The sequence below is a fragment of the Boleophthalmus pectinirostris genome, unplaced genomic scaffold (genome assembly GCF_026225935.1).
Source record: "Boleophthalmus pectinirostris isolate CB_2022bp ecotype Guang Dong unplaced genomic scaffold, ASM2622593v1 HiC_scaffold_13, whole genome shotgun sequence".
Taxonomy (NCBI): Eukaryota; Metazoa; Chordata; class Actinopteri; order Gobiiformes; family Gobiidae; genus Boleophthalmus; species Boleophthalmus pectinirostris.
The window spans coordinates 15994485-16012275 of record NW_026571036.1 but is presented as its reverse complement, the minus strand read 5'-3'; the positions used below and the strand labels follow the sequence as shown (position 1 = coordinate 16012275).

At 38.9% G+C, this 17791-nt stretch overlaps 1 protein-coding gene across 1 annotated transcript in view; it reads right to left on the bottom strand.

Annotated features, from left to right (window-relative positions):
- Nucleotides 1-17791, bottom strand: part of man1a1 (mannosidase, alpha, class 1A, member 1) — a 152346-nt gene that overhangs the window by 9448 nt on the left and 125107 nt on the right. Inside the window, exons 6-11 of the mRNA XM_055149325.1 lie at nucleotides 12956-13079; nucleotides 12786-12879; nucleotides 6815-6930; nucleotides 3074-3293; nucleotides 2423-2595; nucleotides 996-1111 (exon numbers count right to left, since the gene is read on the bottom strand). Coding sequence (XP_055005300.1) covers nucleotides 996-1111; nucleotides 2423-2595; nucleotides 3074-3293; nucleotides 6815-6930; nucleotides 12786-12879; nucleotides 12956-13079 — 843 coding nt within the window. The remainder of the gene's footprint in view (nucleotides 1-995; nucleotides 1112-2422; nucleotides 2596-3073; nucleotides 3294-6814; nucleotides 6931-12785; nucleotides 12880-12955; nucleotides 13080-17791) is intronic.

Genomic DNA, 17791 nt, shown 5'->3' with positions numbered 1-17791 from the left:
TTTTTTGGCTGGTGCAACTTATAGTCAGAAAAATATGGTATTTATTCTCTGACCTTATGTTTCGTTATAACATGGTTTTAAAATTTTTATTTTGTCCAATCACTTTATTGGCCAAGATTAGTGCAAAACGTTGGTGATGGGGGGGTGGAGACATTCAGCAGACTGAGCCTATCAAGTATCCAAGTATCTGCTTAACTTAAAGAACATTTATTCTTGGTACTACTGAAACTTTATAACTGTATAAGGAAAACCCAAACTTGGTGCGAAGCTGGTGGCACATTTACAGTGACGCAGTTCACACTCCACATACACAAAATACTCACACTCCCAAACTTAGACACGAACAAACTCAAGTCAAAGTCAAAATATGTATCACTATGACAAGTTGCTAGTGGCGTCTTGAGACATGCTTGTACTTTTTCTACCATCTTTAAATTAAGACTTGATAAATCAAACTGCTTTATTGACAACTTTTTCAACTTCACACACAGTAGGGTGAGGTCAGGTGCCAGGGTGGATTGATAGCAGCTCTGCCAGTGCCTTTTAATGTTGTGCCCTTTGTCATTTTGTGTATAAATGTAAGGAGTAATGAGAGATCTGTGGAGTTCGCCGAAACTGTTGGGGCAAATTGACAGTTCATGGCTATAGTAGCTTACCACCAAGTTAATGAATAGTACAATGAGTGAATATTTCCCTCTCATATCCCGTCTTACCATGTTGAAGAGGTTATTTGATGGTCATAATGTTCTACCTGCTTGGAATTATAAACTTCAACTTATCTTTTCGAGAATTGTCTGTCAAAATAGGTTCGACTCCTCCTGACCTTCCCCGCAGGGCTACATAAATCAAACACTGTACCCTTGACATGTGAGATAGGTTGTCACGGTGATTTGAGGAGCGCCGTCATGTGGTAAAAACGTAGTGACAGGACAATCATGAGGAGACCCGAGTGAAGGGGAGGGGGACAGAGCGAGAGACAGAAAGAGGGGTCTTACTTGAGCGTTTCGGCTAAATAGAAGCTCTGCTGGACGTCGTCGTGGTTGGGGTTGGCGGCGTACACGTCTCTCAGTCCGCTGTAGCCTCCTTCGACTTTACAGTGCTGCTCCAAAGCCTAGGCGAAGTGACGGGAATACAATTGTTTAGTGGGCTATGAGATTCAAATAAGATGGAATATCAAGTTTGAGCAATTGTAGTTGAAACCATTTGACTATATTAACACAAGGCATAACAATGGAGCCGGCTGACGCATATGCTCCGCTTGCTGCCTTCTGTTTGACTCAAAGTAATGTTGCAGTTTTCAATCTCAATATTTGGTTGAATGGGTGAGCAGTGCAAAGTAATATCTGACAGAATAGATGCAGTGTTTAACATGAACAGCTTGAAAGTAACAATGGGTAAGAATGTATTCAAACAATAATAGTATCTTAAAAAAAGGTTAAAATAGTTCATTCTATTGAGCTTAACCCTCTATAAGTTATTTGTAATGAATAAATAAAATGCATGGGGTTTTTGGGGATTTAAATATAAGTGTGTGTTTAAAAACGTTCAAACTTTTCTGGTTAAATAAAAGGACAAAAAAGTTAGTATCCAAATAGTAGCTGTGTTGAGCTGTATTTTTGAGATCTGTTTTTCTTTTGTTTTGGCAATTTAAAATGCTTCCTAATTAAAGGTAGAGTATGTAATATTATAGAGGTGGCACATTATCTGTATGATTCCATGGAACTTAAAGGGACAGTCTGGAATTTTGGACATAAGACCTCATTTCCTTGGCAGCGGCGGACTGATATATGAGAAAGTAGTCCCTCAATATGCGACGATCAATGCGATGCAAGGTTAGTTTTATTTCAAGCATTATTCTATCAACACAGACATTCACATCGATAGTCTGGTGTAATAACAGATTTGCTTCAGATGCTTTGTGGAGTAGGTAAGACTGTTTTTAGTGGCAGGATAACTATGACCATTGACATGCGCTAGTCTAGCACCAGTGACCTCTACAAATACAAGGACTGGATGAAATATTTTAAAAAGTGTCTCCACACATCTCCAACATTCTGGCTCACTAGGAAATGAGGTCCTATGTCCAAAATTCCGGACTGACCCTTTAAAACCGTACTTTCAAACTTTCCCTGTGGATACAGATACGTTTTATGCCATACAGTGGAAGATTATAGCAAAAGAAACAACATATCAGTGGAAACAAGCAGGAAGAGGCCCTCCTTCAGGTCAACAAGCATCAGGTTTGTGTTTCTCTATGTTTCAGTGTAATAAAAATAACTAAAATTTGAAAAAAAATATGCATTTATTTATCTATTTTTTTGGCTTTAGACTTACATAGTTTAAGTTTAAAGTTACTGTGGAGATGCTGGTGGGTGTGTCTATGACAGCAGTAAAACAGAAATATAACAAAGTGTGCTCTCACCTGCACAGCCTCCCAGCCCCACTCCCTGTACTTGGGGTCGTGTGTGAACCTCCACATGTACATGTATGTTTCAATAACTTCTGGGCGGAGGATGAAGTATTTCTCGTTCTGTCGAGTGGCGATGGCCTCCACTCCTCCATCAAAACGGAAAGCCTCTGGACCCAGCTTCAAAGCTACGGAAGATAAAACGTCATCAAAGGACCGACAGACACCACTGAAGAGAAGGCACTAAATCAGGAGCGCCCACACACTGAACCTCAAGAATGATTTAATTACTCAAAGAGGTTCAATAAAATGTTTCTAATAGACACTAAGCATATACCTGTGTAAGAAAAGATGTCACAGTATGATGAAAGGTGTCAGAGAAGTACAATTATAATTTAAACATAGCAAAATAGCTCAATAATATTTTTTGTGGCCCAAAAAAAATCATGGCACTAAAATATCCATATCGAAGGACTTAGCCAGGACATAGATGAGACAGGACTGAACCAGGACTGAATCAGGATTGAATTAGGACTGAACCTGGACTGAAATAGGACTGAATCAGGAAACAACCAGGAAACAACCAGGAAATAACCAGGACCAAGACTAAACCAAAAAGAAACCAGGACTAAATAAGAACTAAACAAGAACATTGGACAACGTTACCTGTGCGGGCGTATGACTCGTGGCAGGTGCGTGCGATTTCGGCTGCGAGCTCCATCTGGTGGCCGGTCTTGTCACTGGGCGCGCCGTCGGCTCCCAGGGCGATCATGCCTCCGGCGAAACAGGTGAGGTGACCCATTTTATGCTCGAGTAACCCGCCCTTCCACTCCGCAATATAGGTCAGACCGCTGCTCGACTTCCTCATCAGGTTGGTCTCGATCGCCTACAGCACAAAGTGAAAGAGTTTAGTATTCTAGCAGCAGGGGCGGTGCCAGACAGTTCTACACACTTTGAACCATGGAGTGCACCCCTCACCCCTACCATGTGTGTGTTGCTGTTTTAAACAAATTTAAATGTAGTTAGAACTGAGTAATGAGTCATTTTGAACACTCAGTCATTGCCATTTGAAAATTTTTAGTCAAGACTGAATGTGCTGTGAAAGTGGGGCAGAAATGGGGGCTATGGGGGAGCATTGCCCTCCCCTGCCCCCCCGACGCCGCCCCTGGCTAGCAGCGTGAGTGTTATTTAGTCATACTCTACTTTTATGTTGAAAAGCCATATGCTGACCTTCCCCGCGACCTGCTTTCAGTCGCTCAAACAGCAACGCTACAAAACATGTCACTTCTCTCCAATATTTGTAACTTTGTCCATATTGCATTTTTGTCTCACATTTTCAGGCTAATTCTGAACTTTTGTCACAGTGGCCACGTTTACATTATGTTTTTTTTGTTTTTTTTAAATTCCGAAGTTTTTGTTCTGAATTAAATAGTTCTGACTTAAAATACTCTCATTCGATTTTAATTCCAAATTGAGGTTTACATGGAAAACACGTTAAATCGGCTTTATTTAATTCCACACAATGTCTGGGGATGGGGAAGGGTTCTGGTTGGACAGGGACGCAAACATATTTACATCTTTCGGAAGAAAACACACACTTCGGTTGCTACCGGCTTTCTAGAAGAAGACCATCTGAGTCAACGGCTGCTCTACCTCAGCCCATTCCCGCATCCTGCTTGTAAATCCAAAGACCAGTGGATGAAAGTCCGAAGCGAGGACTGGTTAGATAGTCTGGATCGCACTGAATGACTGGAATTATTTTTAAGAAGAATAAACATTTACATGATCGAGGAATAAAATTGGAATAAACCACCCACTTATTTCTGAATTAAGTTTATTTCTGAATAATCATTTTTATTACGAATTAAATGTTAACATGGTCTTTTTTAGAGCTGCAATAATTTTTATTCAGAGTTTAATTATTTGTATTCAGAATTAAAGCTCTAATGTAAACATGGCACGTGTCTCCTCATGCGATCTGTACATTCAGTAAACAATCTTGATCTTAACAGAACTGACATAAGACCACTTAATAGGAAAGAAACAATAGGAAAGAAACAATATATATTATGTGTTAAAAATTACATTCCATTGTTTTGTTTTTTTTATCATCATTTTATCATTGGAGGATTGAAATCGACTGTATATCGCCCATCAAGCCTTTTCCTTAGTAAGAATATTAAGTTTGAAATGTTTTAAAACTATTTCATACATACATCCAACAACAAGATTTGCATATTAAGCTGGGATGAAACCGCAAACATTTGTCTTTGTCGATGAACGCCCTAACACGAGGCACTGTTTTAACCTATAATATGCATTTCAACTTCCTGTAGTCTGAGTGCTTAGGGGTCGTAGCTGGTTTTATCTGTGTTATATAACCAGCAGCCAATCAGCCTCCTCCAGCTGAGACCCCATGCATCACCACGGCTTCCATTTGTTTAGGCCCTTTACACTTCTCCAAATGTGTGGGTTCACTTCAGGAGAGCGCGTTTGTTAGTTCATGCTCATCTGTCTTCTCCAAATAAGTCTGCGCTGTCTGTCTCCAATCTGCCAACTTCTCAAGATAGCAAGTGAAAGAAATGTAGTAATCAATGTCTACCCATGAATCAAACTACAGCATGGCAATTCAATGTTGTTCTCTGCAGAGATGAAGAAGTGCGCCAGGAGGTTTGTCATGTTTTCTGGACATTATTATCTAAGAGCCTTTGATTTAGCCTCAGAGGGGGTTGGAGAAAATCTATGCAGCGCACTCTAGTCTACAGTTTAATAATGGCATGCAGTTAGAGGGTGTGTGTTTCGGAGCCTGCACTGGACCAATGTAGAGAATCCATTCGTCCTCTGATTGTTTTTGAGCAGTGAGTCGTGCGAGCCAAGTCTCAGAGAATCGATTATCAATGTTGTACAAGAGTGTCATGACATAAGGGTCACTTATGGAACAAACAGTTTATTAAAAAAACCCACACATACACTTTTCTGTATTCTATAAGCTTAAGTAGCACGTGGAGACACGGATTATTAATGTATCAATTGCATTTGAATGGATTGTACTGCCTCATTTGTTTAGTGACTTGTGATGGTGCATGAAAGACTAATCTTTACTCAAGTTGTTTATGAAGTTTATGAAGTGCTCTTTGTTTTACAGTGAATAACACTATTAGCTATTCAAACACAGCACAATGAATGTGTAAATATGTGGCCAAACTGCTTTGTCAAAGATTAATCTCACCAGTCCTCCGAAGCTGAGCAGGGTTGGGCCTGGTTAGTACTTGGATGGAAGATCACTGGGAATAGCAGGTGCCAAAGAGGAGCGCCAGTGGCAAAATTTTCATTGTATCCTTGCCACATTGCCTAGAATGACTTCAACCACCTTGTTGAAGTGGTTGAAGTGGCCAATGGGGCAGATTGGCAGCTTTGTTACTGTCAGTCTACCCCAGGGCAGCTGTGGCTACAATAGCATCTTACCAGTATATAAGTGTGGAGTGAATGAATAATGCGAGCAATTGCAACACTGTGTAAAACTAATGTATCATCATTATTAAAGGGACAGCCCAGAATTTTGGACATAAGACCTCATTTCCTAGTTAGCCAGAGTGAGGAGACGTGTGGAGACACTTTTTAAAATATTCAATCCAGTCCTTGTATTTGCAGAGGTCGCTGGTGCTAGGCTAGTGCATGTCAATGGCCATAGTTAGCAGTCTTACCCACTCCACAAAACACTCAAAACAAAACAAGAATTATAATGCCAAACTGTCGATGTAAATGTCTGTTGATAGAATAATGTTTGAAATAAAACTAACCTTGCATTGCATGAATCGTCGCATGCTGAGCGACTATTTTCTCAGAAGCAGCGGAATTTTACTTTGCCGGTAAGACAGGTGCTAAGTGATATCAATCCGCCACTGCCAAGGTTTCTATCAGGAAGTACAACTCGCTGCTGCTCAGACATAAATCCTTCAAATGCAAGGTTGGTTTTACTTCTAAAATGATTCTATCAACACAGACATTTACATCGACAGTCTGGTGTTATAATTGTTTTGTTTCAGGTGTTTTGTGGAGTGAGTAAGACTGTTTAGTGACAGGATAACTATGGCCATTGACATGCACTAGCCTAGCACCAGTGACCTCTGCAAATACAAGGACTGGATGGAATATTTTAAAAAGTGTCTCCACACGTCTCCTCATTCTGGCAAACTAAGAAATGGGGTCCTATGTCCAAAATTCCAGACTGTACCTTTAAGTGGTCACATTATTGCGTCACAAATCAATAATTTCCACACTTGATTTTATTTACAAAAAATAATAGGTCTTTGATGTAACATGTGGTCATATACTGTTATAGATCAGGATTATTCTAACATGTGGAATCTGTTTTCATATGAACATTACTATGCATTTATCCAATACCTGTAAGGCATCGTAGTAGAGCTTCTTTCCCTCCTCGTCCGTCTTGTCCGACATGAGCCAGGCCTTGAGCAGATACTCGTAGAAGCTATCTCCGAGCCCTCCCACCGACACGTGATCTGCAATTCAACACAAACATTCACATGAAACCACTTTTATAACCAACTCCTATCTGCCTAAGCACCAGAGTAATAATCTACAACAATCTACAAGAGGCAAACACTGAGAAAGGCCTGGGTTTGCTATCACAGGTGAGCTGGAGCCTCATTCATATGCATGTGTCATTATGAGTCCAGACAATTTGTGCAGCCCACAGATTAAATGTCAAACGCCATCATTTTGAAAAGGAGAGTAGGACAGCGCTGAGGATTCTCCAGGTTTAAAGCCACATGCTAGACCAGCCCACTCGTAGCTGATGGTAATGCTCATAGAAAAGGCTACAGAGACGCAATAAACACAAGAGAGAGAATCATTACGAAAAGGTTGGACAATTTTAATAGATCAAAAGTGAAAGTGAAAGGATACTTGGGAGAAGCCTGACAGCTGGGGACACTTTGTAATCAAGAGCTGTCACTATCGTCTTTTGGCAGAGCTGGGATTGTGATGTCGAAGTTTAAAGCGGCAGTTTAAAAGTTAGTTAAGCGTTCAACGATAAAGGCGGTTAACCTAGCCACTCACCCAAACTCTTTTATATTCCCATATTCTCCTGGTTGTGAAATTGCCTCTTCAAAGTTAAATCAAATCTAAGCTAACACTGGTAATAGGTACCACTGTTGAAGTTATGAGCAAATTTATGTAGGGTGATATCGCCACTTTGTTAGGTCTTTAACGGTGCACTGTCAAACTGTTCAGGTGGAGAGTCGGCCACCTGCTTGTCTCCATGGAGATATTATTGCTTTGCCAAGAATGTTCTACAGTATGGCATTAAAATTCTCTACGGAGACAAGCAGGCCAAGTAACAGGTCAGATCTGTGGAGCTGCAACACTTAAATAATTGCTAGACTTAATGTTAATGTTATGTTTTTATTTGTTTGTATTGTTATTTTAATTTCCCTGCTTTACCTGGGTAAGACATGATTATTTCATAGACCATTGTTTCCCAAAGACCGGGTCATGACCTTTAGGTGGGTCACAAGAGATTTTTTTGAGTCGCCTTGTCTCGATCTACATGTAGGTCTGCAAAATACTGATGTGTGATTGTAAAGCTCTCAAAAAACGCAGACAGACCCACAGGAAATGTTAAATGGTAAATGGTCAAATTTTTCTATAGCGCTTTTCCACCTTCAAGGCACTCAAAGCACTTTACAGCAAGGAACCACTCACCCATTCACACACACATTCGCACACCAGTGTACACAGACACTGGGGGCAAGGTGGGTTAAGTGTCTTGCCCAAGGACACAACGACAGCATTCATCTGTGGGAGCTGGAATCACACCAGCCAACCTGTGGGTCAGTGGATCTGACCGCTCAACCTGTGATGTTTATGTCGAGAGCTGGATTCGAACCGCCAACCTTCAGATCAGTGGGCGAATGCTCTACCAACTGAGCTACTGTAATGTTTTGATTAATTTCTAATCGTTTTGTAATTATTTTATTGACTATTTTGTTCCAATATTGCTGGTTCAATTGAATGTTGAAAAGAAAAAGAAAAGGGCGACATTTATTGTACAAATAGGCGACTTATAGAAACCTTTTATTGCAGTTCTTCATTGTTTAAAACTTGAGTAGTACTAATTGTTCAGAGAGACACGATCACTCAGTCAATAATAAAATATCCTTATTAATATTCAATAATGGTCAAATCCACCTTTATTTTATGATTTACGGAATAATGTCTACTGACTTGGATCGTGAAGGTTTGTGTTTTTTTAAAATATGGGTCCCCAGAAAAAAAGTTTGGGAAACACTGTCATAGACATTTCCATAGAGACAAGCAGGTGGCAGATCCTTCGCCAGAAAAGTTACATAGTACAGCTTTAAGTACTAATAGCCTAATAGAGTGCATGCCAAAGCTCTTCTGCTATTATTACTATAGTTAAACTCACATTTAGAGTTGCCTTCAAAGCGAGAAGACTATGTTTGATCAGTCAGTCATCGGTCAATATTATTCATAGATATTTTAGCCTCTTTTGTATTGTCTCTAAGTGTGCATCTGAAAGCAACATGAGAGGCTTCAAGTTAAAAGTACAACACATGAAAGATAAACATTTCCAAGAAGCTCAGGGTAAGGGATATTTTTCTGTGAACATTAGGCTGCAAACATCCGCGGGTCATAATTTATTCAACAAATGCATTCCCAGCTCCACTCGGTAATATCTTTCAAGATGAAAACCTCAGCCTCAAATGAGCATAAAGCTTTTTGTGAACTATTCTTTCCCGCCATCTTTGTGAAACGTGTCCTTTTTCTTCACCGTCTCTAATTGAATGTGTTGTGATTTGCATAGAAAACACAGACAGATTTGCACGCTGTACTTAACTATCAGCTAATGCCAGACCATTACACGTGCGCTTTCAAAGGTTTATTCAATACTTGAGCGAATCGGAGTTCAGCTGAGGAGACGCTTCATATTTGACTCAATATAGACAGAAATAGCCAGGGACATTCAAAAGTCTAGGTCCAATCTCACACTAAAAAGAACTTCACTAAGCGCATAAATCCTAAAGATAAATTGTGCTAGACTTCAGATCAGTTGAACAGATAATTTTGTGTACATTTACAATATAGAAATTTATTCTGTTTCCTTACTCTGACCCCTTGTGGCCAGTGAATGTTATTGCATTTGTTTTAATTGTTAATTTAATTTGTTTTAACTCTTCAGTGCCAAAAAAAATAAAAAAATAAAAAAATGGATACGAATAAATTAATGAATAATTTACATTAGGCTCCCTCATTTTTCTTTGCTGCTCCTGAAAACTTAAAGATACAGTATGCAACTTTCCGGAGGTAGCAAATCGCTTGAATGATTCACATTAAGTTAAATTTATATTGCAGAACATTTTATACAGAGATAGATACTTTTTTTTTTGCCATAATGTGGAAGATAATAGCCAAAAAAACATTTCCATGAAAACAGTAAGTTAAAACTATATTGCGGAACATTTTACAGGGATAGATACTGTTTTTTTTTTTTTGCCATAATGTGGAAGATAATAGCCAAAAAAAAACAACAAAAAAAACATTTCCATGGAAACAAACAGGAGTAAGAATAAGTATGCATTTCAATTCAATAAACATAACCAGAATATGCAGTTATTTTTGTTTATTTTTTAGCTAAAATGTTACAGATTGTGGCTTTAATTTATCTGTAGCTTGTTTATTAGATATTTTATGATTTTTAAGAGTTTAGTTCTTTTTAAAGATTTTTTGAAGGCTAAATAATGTGTATAATATACTAAGTTTTCTGTAATGTTGTTAATACATACAACATCTTTCAAAATTTGCAATAAAAAAGTTAGTAATATAAAGCTAAAGTAACTCCACTGACTATTTACCCATTAAACTAGTGTGACTAGTTTCCACTCCATGTTTGACTGCAGCCCTGTAGCATGCCTGTGTGCACCTATCTGACACATCACAGAAATGGGGTATCATTTGAAATCCATTATCCAACTCCTCAACCTACGACGCCCAACCAGAAAATATAATGACAGAGGAAAGAGAGCAAAAGGCCAAAGGGAAGCGTTCACATGTAGAGCTGAATAAAGCTGGGAGTATGGTTTGGGGAGGAAGCTGCATTGCTAAAAGCCTGGCGTAATCACACTTGTCATGTTTGTGAGAACGCATCGGCTGAGGAGATAATGAAAGCGACAATAGCAGCAAAGTCTGGAATCTCTCTGCATTTTTCAGCTGGTGTCAGGACGTAGCACTTTGAAAGCACAAATCAGTCTGTCAACTTTTAACATCAAGGCGCCAGACAGACGTTTTACAAGAATATACAGAAAACTCTGAGCCTACGCCTAGAAAGACACACACAGGTTTGGAGTAAAAAGTTGGCAGGTTAAAATGTTATCAATGACAGAGTAAAGTCTAATGATCACAGCAAAAATAGGTGTATTTTGCTTAAAAGTTAAAGCGACACTGGTAACATTCATGTCACCTGATTTGATTGATGATTGCATAGAAATAGAAAGGTAAAGGGACAGTCCAGAATTTTGGACATCATACCTAATTTCCTAGTGAGCCAGAGTGTTGGAGACGTGTGGAGACACTTTTTTAAAATATTCCATCCAGTCCTTGTATTTGCAGAGGTCGCTGGTGCTAGGCTAGTGCATGTGATGTCTGTGTCAATAGAATAATTTTAGAAGTAAAACCAACCTTGCATTTGAAGGATTTATGTCTGAGCAGAAGCAGCGAGTTGTACTTCCTGATCGAAAGCTTGGCAGCGGCGGACTGATATCACCTTGTACCTATTTTACCGGCAAAGTCAAATTGCTGTTGCTGAGAAAATAGTCCCTCAACATGCAACGATTCATGCGATGCAAGCATAGACCGTATAAAAGAAGTGGACTAAGCGAGTGTGATGTCACCCATAGCGTTCTGCGCCACTCAAATGAGGCTCGCGATTCTAATGGTTACAGGAGCGAATAGGATTTTTTTGACAGACAAAATAGTGAAAAAAAAAATTCGGGAGGCAAAGAGGCTCACTGCAGCAGTTACAGAGAGAGGTTCAACAAGATCCCAATGTAAGTCGATTGGAGCCAGGGTCAGAAGGAGTCGGAAGAGCCTCCTGGCGAACTTCCTATCTGGCACTTAAGGCTAGCGCGTTAGCTATGTTCACTCATATATACAGTCTATGTCTATTTATGTTTTGATTTGTTTTTATTATGATTTTAATGTATTTCTTATTCTGTAAAGCACTTTGAATTACTTTGTGTACGAATTGTGCTATACAAATAAACTTGCCTTGCCTTGCCTATGGATGCAAGGTTAGTTTTATTTCAAACATTATTCTACCAACACAGACATTTACAGCGACAGTCTGGCGTAATAATAGATTTGCTTCGGGTGCTCTGTGGAGTGGGTAAGACTGTTTTTAGTGGCAGGGTAACTATGGCCATTGACATGCACTAGTCTAGCACCAGAGACCTCTGCAAATACAACTGGATGGAATATTAAAAAAATCATCTCCAACACTGGCTAACTAGGAAATGAGGTCCTATGTCCGAAATTCTAGACTGTTCCTTTAAAATCATACTAGATTATACAGCTTTATGCAGTTTTATGTTATGATGAAATATAATACCTAAAGGAGACTCTGCTTTTAGGCTTTTATCTTTGAATCAGGTTTGTGGAGATTGCGGAGACACTCACTAAATGTGTGTCTTGTTTATGTTTATGAATTGCAATATTGAAAACCATTATATAAGCTTTTTATACAAGAAACCATAAAATCAGATCCAAAAATGCATTAAAATGTAAAATCAATTAGAGGGTTTGGAAAAGCTCCATATATAAGAGTAATGCATTATCATAGCAATAGGAAAAATCTGGACTGACATCAAAAAACTATTTCAGCCCCGGTTCAACTTTATTTTCAGCTTAAAATTTGCAGGGAAGGTGAATTTAATGACAAGACTGGCAGGAAGCAGTGGTTTCTGTCAGTACAAATTACAGGTGCAGAAAGTTTCTGTGAGAGACTCTGAAGAGCACTAAATCAGACAAGCTGTTTGAATTCATTACAATTTCAATGTGAGGCTGCAGGAGAAGTACAGCCCTGTGACATTTCCAAGTGTTATGCAAATGCTAATGGACCTGCTTCAGCCTCCAAACTCAGAATATGTTTAACCAAAGATTTACGGGCACAATTTGGACACATCATTTTTAAAATCAATTTCACTTTTTTAATCAAGTTGAGGTTCTATTTCAAAAGATATACACACAAATATTAAAACTGTATGGAGAGTAGCAGCAGTAGCAGTAGTAGTAGCAGCAGTAGTAGTATTAGTAGTAGTAGTACTGCAGTAGTACTTACGCTGTCCCCACTGGCCGCTGTTTGGATTCAGGTAGTTCGGATACAGCCCCTGTGGTTTGTCCAGTCGATTTAGCACTTTTCGGATATTCATCACCTTCAAAAAGAAAATGGATTAATTTTTTATATTTGAGAAATTCATAATACATAAAAAGAGAAGATGAAACATTTACCTTCTGAGCAAACTCTGGGTTTCCTGACAGTTTGCTGAGATGCATAAACTCCAAATGCAAGGTGCCGTATTCAGCCAGGATACTGCTCCCACCTGAAGCCCACGGCCAGTTTCTGCCAATACCGCTGCAATAAAAAGACAAAAAAAGTTGTAATTCTGTGTGTCGACTAAAAAGTTAAGGGCATTATTTGATCCATTTGTTCTTATCCCCAAGCGATTGTGAGTATAACAAGAAAGTATTATTTATTCCATCACTGTCCTCTTTGTGTTGGAGTAACTATATTTGAATCTAAATTGAAGGATTTTCAGTATTGTATAAAACTTTTCTATTTTCATGGAGACAAGAAGGAAACGCCACCAAGTCAAGTGACTGGTCAAGTACCTGGAGGGTCAAGGTTATTTGAAGCAATAAAAAGATTGGTAGATAGATTCTTTTATTTCCTTACTATGGAACATTCCAGGCAAATAAATAACAAGCAGAAGAAAAGCAGCAAAAGTTACAATGTAAAAGTTGTTTTAAAATGACACTATTTTAAATCTAAATAGAAGTATGTCTTTCCCCTCAAATTGCTTTTTATAGAGAATAAAGTCTGCGCTGTAGAACATATTGACACGCTTGATCAAGACTAATGTTGGTGTTTGCAGTGAGCACATCTGTCAAGTGTCAGTCTCTTCTGTCTCCCGTGAGTCTCGCTGTTGTCCCCGAGCCCTAAGCTTAAGTCTGGGGGTGGGGCTTGTCATGAGAAGGGACAAGGACGGAGGAGCGGGGCTTTCGGAGGAGGCACTGAGCGATCACATCCAGGCCAAAGATGGATGACTGAGAGGGCAAAATGTAGTATTCACAGAGGGGCATTAGAAGAAGAGAGTCAGGTGGGATTGGTGTACACGAAGGGCAATGGACAGTGAAGACAAGATGGATGATCTGGATGAATTAATTTATATCAAGTTATGTACATCACGTTATTATGTATAAGTCCACGCTTCGCCAGTAAAATCACGTTTCAGCTCAATTATTCAGGAGTGTAAGAATCTATTCATTGATTTCAGCTTACAGTTATGTGGCTGCCTCACCAGCCAGTCCCTTCTACTTTTATTCAGATCCAGAAAGGTCTGGAATAGGACCACAGAGCATGGAAAAACCTCCATCTAAAACTTGACACGGTCTAACCACAGCTGATAATTTGTATCACGTGTCTCTGAAATGCGGAAGACATCTCCTCTCCATAATTCTCGTAACATTCAGAACAAAATATATAACTTCTAATTTCTTTTAAAGAGATAAATAAACAGAGATAAATAATAGTTTGGAGCTTTGATTGTTGATTCTGAGAAAACCCATGCTGTTTCTCAGTCTTTATGTTGTTTTTTTCTCCGTTTTTAAGCATAAGCAGCCATGTTTGTTTTTGAGACTAACGGACAATGCGTCTCTGTGGTTGGTTAATCTGCCTGTCAATCACGGTACAGCTCCAGATCCACTCGTTTGTAAAGTTTTGTCAAAGCTTGCGGTTCTGGCTGATCAGGTAAGTCATATCCAACATTTTGAGGACAACTGAACAATGTGACAGCTCCAAAGACTTGACCTAGTCCCAAGTTTTCACTCATTCTGAAACCAACAAATATGTCTCTATGCCAAATATAATTGTTTCTATAATTCTTTAAGATGAAAACTTGACAGATTTTCAAAAAACAAATACTGCACTGGATTTAAAAGGCACACCTGAGACACTTGGAGACACTTACTTTTTATTTTTCATTCACTCGTTTTCTTAGCTGGCTGCCAATCTGTCGTAATAGTTTCTCTGTCCCTCACCAGTCACTCACTCACACCAATACCACATTCATATATAAGAAAGGTGGGTGAAGTGTCTTGCCCAAGGACACAACCAAAGTATGCACTGTCAAAATTGTGATAAAGAAGTTATAAGACATCTGAGATCAAAGATCAAACTACTGTTACACCACACCAAATCAGCGCTAAATAAAAGATATGACCGAGCTTTAAAAATAAAATACACACTTCGCACTTTTTCTTACTAGTACTTTAATGCTGTTTTATCCCTACATTATTCTGGTGCAGTCTTTGGGTCTTTTGTTCAAATCTTTTACAACTGCGGCGATAAACAACAAATCCTTTTTAGTGTGTTGGAATGGCAATAACACACCTTCTATATTCACTTCACTCCTCCGAAATCCCACTGAAGCCCCACTGTGAGCAACACTAAATCCGTGTTTAAGAGAATCAACACCACCCAGCAGGGAGGCACCGGCGCATAAAACCAACAAACACAACGCACAGCCGGACGCATTATAGTGTATTTATCAGAAGAATATCGGAATAACCAGGGAGTCATCTGGAGAGATAGTTTTTTTTTTTTTTTTTCATCTTAGATATTTTTATTGTGCTGAGAAACGAGAGTGAGATTGCATCTCCACAAACCTCACTCTGTTGTTGCTTCGGCTTTAATGTTCTACAGTATGGCATAAAACTCTATCAAACTCTATAAAATCTATCTCCATGGAATCTTGTGAGTGATGAGCCACCTCCATAAAGTTACACAGTATTACTTTAAGTACAGTTTAACCTGATATGATATTAGCATGACTATTGAAGTTAGAACTAGGGTTGTCGAAATCCGATCACGTGATCGGAAATCGGCTGCAGACTCGATCCGAACTCGGATGTTATGTGCCGATCAGGTATCGGATAAATAATATACGTCTAACACACAGGGCACAACAGTTTTTCTGAGGAGTGGGATTTGCTCGATTGTCTGCCCCATCGTCTGTTGTACTAGAGGCGCACTCGCGCTGGGACTTTTGGGCCGTGCTGTGCTCGGGCGCTGTTACCTGTGGTTCTGTGGCCCATGTTCACACCTGCGCGGCTGATGGCGTCGTCGTACGTGCACTAGCTAGAGCTTTTGGTGGAGAGGGTCTGTCCAGCGGCGTGGAGTGTCTGTTGGGTGGTGGGACCGATGTTGTGGTGCGCGCTCCGCGGTGGGTTTGTGGATGTGGTGGGGGTTCAGGAGAGTAGAGGTGTCCGGGGGAGAGAGGCTGTGGGGATTCTGTTATCTCATTTTTATTTGGTAAGATCCTGTATCATTTGAATATCATAGACTGGCCTAAATGTTTCAAATGTAATGCACAGGCTTCCATATAATATCAAATATACAAACTCTGGATTGTACAGAGTCTAGTCTCAGGTCTGATCTGATTCTGGTCTGGTTCCTGTTTTATCCAGTTCATTAAATATACTAAGTTAGACATTCCAAGACCAGACTGTGGTAAAAGTAAAGATTTTCAACAACGATGGCGCATGGTTAGAAAAGTTAATAAAATTAAAGTTTTGGACATTTGATTTTTCAATTCAAAACGATATATTTCAAATTGTTCAATAAAAAATAAAGGCTAAATCATGGCTGATACTAAAAGTCTTTGTTAAACCACTTTCTGTGCAAAGTGAATATGAAACACAAACATTTTAATGATCAAAAGAGTGATCCTTCCTCTAAACAAACAAAAAAACTGTTGCGTTGTAACAAAATAATTTAACAAAATATACCAAAAAAAAAAAATACTCTTGGCGATACAGCAGCCCACGATATCGATACTGTATCGTCACATTAAACGATATGATATATACATATTTCGATATTTTTGCAAACCCCTAGCACGATACAGTTTTTTCAGTGCCAATACCACAGCTTTAAGTATCTGCCAAAACCCAATATCAACCGATACCAGACAAGAGACTGAAAATATAATTCACTTTAAACTGAAAAAAAAAATTATCCATATGAGTTTTGTAACTGATATTTATCATTTAAAGTAACTACAGAACAGCTTTAAGTTCAATATCATGAGACCTTTGAGTCCACATTGGCTCAAAGTGAATTATAGATCAAAATAGGATATCGCCTGTGCCAATATCCTGGAAACAGATATCCGATCCACCAAAAATGTCAATATTGGCGCTGATATCCGATACCAGGATCATATCGGTGCATCCCTAGCTGATGTTTCAGTTATTTAAATGAAACGCAAATTTGTAACCCTAGAGTGTTGATTGACGTGCATAATAAACAGGTTTAACTTATTTGCTATAGGCACATCTTCGACTCAGTTCCACCTCAAGCAATACTCAACATTTTGAAAACAAATAGCTAAAACAAATAATGCTCAAGAAAAACGTTGACTTCAATTTTGACTCCAACTGAACCTGCCTACGTCTAACTTTGGACTAAATGAGGACTAAAATATGGCTAATAACAGCACAGAGAAGTGTTTTTGTATTTTTGGAGCATGTAGTGGCGCTTGCAGCAAACCACTTTTAACTCTTTCCACAAATCCACTTGAAATCCACATGGTCAAAAATTATCCGTGCAGGTTTACAGAATAAACAGTGATTGAGACGCTGTTGGTGAGGTCTTTATAACTAACTTTATAAGAGCTGCACACTGAGGGACGTTCACTTTTGTTCTCGGGTGTAGAACTATTGTTACGGCTGCTCCAGACTGAGGCAGAAAAGGACTTGTTTATTTGCGCAGATACAATACAATATACAACACAATATACAACACAATACTGTTAACCACTGCGCGAAAGGACTCTTATGTAACTTGTGAATGTTAATGGAGTTTTAACAAAGGAACAGCGGATATGAGATTACAATTTTTTGTGTGTATGTAGACAAAAATAACAACTTTTTAAAAACACTAATTTTCATATAGTTGTTCATTAAAAAGATTGAAATGTGCTTAAATTTGCTCAAACACATGCTTCACCCATTGCTTCTATTAGTTAAATGTCCATCAAAGGGAGTGAGTGACAGGTGGATTTA